At 25.3% G+C, this 3,873-nt stretch overlaps 1 protein-coding gene across 1 annotated transcript; it reads left to right on the top strand.

Annotated features, from left to right (window-relative positions):
• The first annotated feature begins 1,450 nt into the window (after positions 1–1,450).
• Positions 1,451–3,510, top strand: LOC122853889 (SET and MYND domain-containing protein 4-like). Its single transcript, XM_044154298.1, has 4 exons — positions 1,451–1,454; positions 1,550–1,563; positions 1,708–2,825; positions 2,889–3,510. Exons 1-4 carry the CDS (start codon positions 1,451–1,453, stop codon positions 3,508–3,510), a joined length of 1,758 nt encoding a protein of 585 aa, XP_044010233.1.
• The last annotated feature ends 363 nt before the right edge of the window (positions 3,511–3,873 follow it).

A 3,873-nucleotide genomic window follows, 5' to 3' on the forward strand; every position in this document is an offset into this window, starting at 1 on the left:
AATTTTATTTAGAATGCTGATTAGTCATTATTGTTTTAATTACCTCATTTATTTCAATTGAGAAAATTTAAAGCTGTGCAAGTTCAAACTTTCCCGCTGAATTTTTTAGTTGGTTATTAAAAAAAATATACTTAAAGAGGTCACTACCGCTCGACCATGATGATGACGACAATGTTGTTGTTATTGTTTCACCATAGCGTCCATAACCCTTTTTTTTTTTACATTTTTGTTTGGATCTATTTTGAGTAACAGTCGTGACAAATTAATAACAATTTCTTTTATTCATATAATACAAAGTAAAGTGTAACGAATTTGCTCAATAAATTTGGTGTTTTTATTTTTTTTTGTTTAAACAATTAATTGCTATCATAATTTTTACTAAAAGTTTATCTAAAATTTATCAAAATAATGAGCTCATAAAGTCTCAGGTAAGCTGGCATAATTTTTGCCTACTTTTTATGCTTTTGTAAATTAATCTAATTATTATAATTAATATTTGTTTTAGATTGAAGATATACCTATATATGAACATAAACAACATTAACAGCATCATGGAAATAATACGTGTGTTGATAAATAAATCAAAACAAGATTTTCACAAGATGAATAATTATTTAATCTCAATTCTTGGATATTATTTATTGCTGAATAGCTGGTGCATAAAGTGATGGTAAATCATCATACAACTGGTAGACCAGTTGAGTGATTCATCAAAGAAAAATGCCACATTGAAAAATCTCAAGTAAGTAAACTAAAAATGATTTTTAAAATATTTAAAAAATAAAAAACAATCAGCTAATTTGGGTTCCAATTTTAGATTAATCCAGTTCTAAAATGTCATCAAGAAATAATGACAATAATGCGTTTAAAAAGAAGAAAAAAAAAAACAAATAAAGACTGAATAAAATCCATCAAACAAAAATAACAATAGAACTGATAATCAACAGTTTATTTTTCAATTTGTCTTTGAAACAAGTTTTAAAATTTTACATGGTAATTTAATTTAAAAATAAATATTAAATTTTATTTATTTTGATTTATTATTTGATGAATTCAATGATAATAGAAAAAAGTTTTAACAATTCAATTTTATCTACATTTTCACAAATTAGCATGGAAATGAAAAATAAATAAAATAAAATAATATTGTCGTATTTTAAAACATGCAGAGACATTTTGTTGAGGTGTAACACAAGGTGAAAAATTTATTCATACGTTGGAGAACGTTTGCCAAAGTAAGACGTGATTAATTGAAGACAAGTTCTCATCGTATAAAATTAATTTTAATGTTTTATCAAAGCATCGTGTTTATTCTTAAATGTTAAATAACTATTGAGTCTAAAATAATAAATAATCAAGTACGTGAAATAAATTAAAACTCGATAAATAAATTAAAAGTTTTGTATATTATTGTGCCACGTTTTCATTTTTCAACGACTCAATTTACACAATGGGTAAGAAAAAAAATATTTTATACTTAAATACTATTTTATAAATTAATTAAATACAGATTAATGATACAAAATTGTTTTTATTTTTTAAACAATAGATGAATTAGAACTGGCAATTCCATCATTAGTGGAATGGAAAAAACAATTAGACAAAGAAATTATTGAAATTTTGTGCACTGAGTTTAAATCATCAACAAAAATTATTTTTGATAACGAAGCTCGAATAAAATTGATATTTTCTGAGCTATTCAATAAGAAAACAAAAGAAAAATCAAATTTAGAAATTCAAAATCCACCTATTCAATCAAAAAACAATGATGTTGCAGAAATTTACTTGAATCAAGGAATGATTTATGAACAAGATAATAAATTTGAAATATCAAAAGATTTATATTCAAAAGGTATTGCATATGCTGAACCAGGATCATCAATGCTTGGTGAACTTTATTTTAAACGAAGTAAAATATATTATTCTCATCAATTATTGCGTGATTGTCTTGTTGATTCAGAACGAGCATTAAATAATTTGTTACCTGATAATGAATTTAAAAATGACTTGAATATTCAAATGGCTGGTTGTCATCAAGGATTAGCTAAATGGTATTTGAAATGTTCCTCTACACATCTTGGTCATCTAACTACAGAAGAATATCAAATTCTTTCAGATAAATTACATGTAAATAATGATTTTATTGACGATTCAGTTAACATGTACAAGTGGGTTTCTCGACCACTACCACCTGTGGTCGCTGCAGTACATGATATTTTTCCAGAATTTACTGATGCTCTCAAAGTTGAATTTACCAAAGAATTAGGTACACATGTTATTGCAACAAGAAACATTGAACCTGGTGAAATACTTTGTGTTCGAAAAGCTTATGCAATAACAGTCAATCGAGGATTGAGATATAATCTTTGTTCATATTGTAAAATACAAACTTGGTCAAGTGTACCATGTGAAAAATGTGTTCAAGCTGTTTATTGTTCAGTTACATGTCGTGAATATGCTTACAATGAATACCATGATATGGAATGTAAAATTATTCCAAAATTACTTTCATATGGAATACAAGATAAATTTTTAGTTGCATTGAGGATAACAATAATTGCCATGAAAGAAATTAATAATTCAGTAGATGCTATGAGATATAAAATTTCAACTTATGATAAATTTGTAACACCTTCACCAATTTTTGAAAAATTAGTTATTGATGCATTGACAAAATTGAGTTATGACAGTATTTACATAACAGCATCAAAATATTCACCACATTTAATGACTCATGAATCTCAATCAGTTGCATCTTGTGTTATAATGGCATATTTTTATGGTGTAGAAATTAAAATATTCAAGAACAAAGATAAAATGAATTTGCAAACTCTTGTAAATGATAAAAATTTTTTGTTTCTTGTTCAATTTATTGAAATAAATACAAGAATAGCAAATTTCAATGGTTTAAATATGTCAATGCCATTAATTAATCGTAGATCTATAAAAGTATCAAATGCAATTAATGGCTATTCCAATTTATTTCACCACTCGTGTAGGAAAATGATTGCTCATAGTCTTCATCATAATTCAATAAGTATTCGATCAATTTGCTCGATTAAAAAAGGAGAGCAAGTTTTTGATAATTATGGTATATCCTTTGATGATTATGACAAAGAAACACGTCAAGAATTATTGAAAAATTTAAATTACATATGTAAATGTAAAGTTTGTGTTGATGATGTTAAACTTGTACCTATTAAAAAAGGCACAATACCAGAAGAGAACCTGAAATGTAAACGTAGTGAAATTGAAACTCTTAAAGAACTGATGAAGAATCTAGAGCTTTATACGGGTAGACAATATATTGTAAACGATCATTTGCCTTGGCCTCATTACGTACCAGAATATAAAACAATGTCAGAATTTATTATAGAACTTGAAAAGTACTTAAGTTATAATACAAAAGAATTGAATGAGTGTATTAAACTATATCATGAAGTTATTGCTGTGGAACAGGTTCCATATGTGACTCTTCAAGATGTCAGTGAGATAGATAAAAAATTGTAATCTTTCTTTTTTTTTATAATTCAGTTTTTTTTTTTTTTTTTTTCATTGTTTTTTTTTTTTTTTTTTTAACATAATGACTTAGTTTTAAATTAATTTTAATTTTATACTTTTTAACATGTAATCGTATTAGCTCAACGATTAATTTCGGTTGTAAATTGATTTTATGACCGATGATTTTGAATTTTCTTGATAGAAAAAAAATACATTTCGAAAGACAAATAATCAACTGTTAATGATAGAAATATGACTAATTTAACTAACTTTTTTTCTCAATTGTAATGTGACTTTTTTTTAATCGACGATTCATTTTTAAATTTATTTGTGTATTTTTAATTACTCAAACATTGTCTTCTATTTGTATTG

Source organism: Aphidius gifuensis, linkage group LG4 (assembly GCF_014905175.1).
Source record: "Aphidius gifuensis isolate YNYX2018 linkage group LG4, ASM1490517v1, whole genome shotgun sequence".
Lineage (NCBI taxonomy): Eukaryota > Metazoa > Arthropoda > Insecta > Hymenoptera > Braconidae > Aphidius > Aphidius gifuensis.

Coding starts and splice junctions, on each gene's coding strand:
- LOC122853889 (XM_044154298.1), top strand. Junction 2,826..2,888: donor AACAAAGATAAAATGAATTT/GCAAACTCTTGT, acceptor AATAAATACAAG/AATAGCAAATTTCAATGGTT.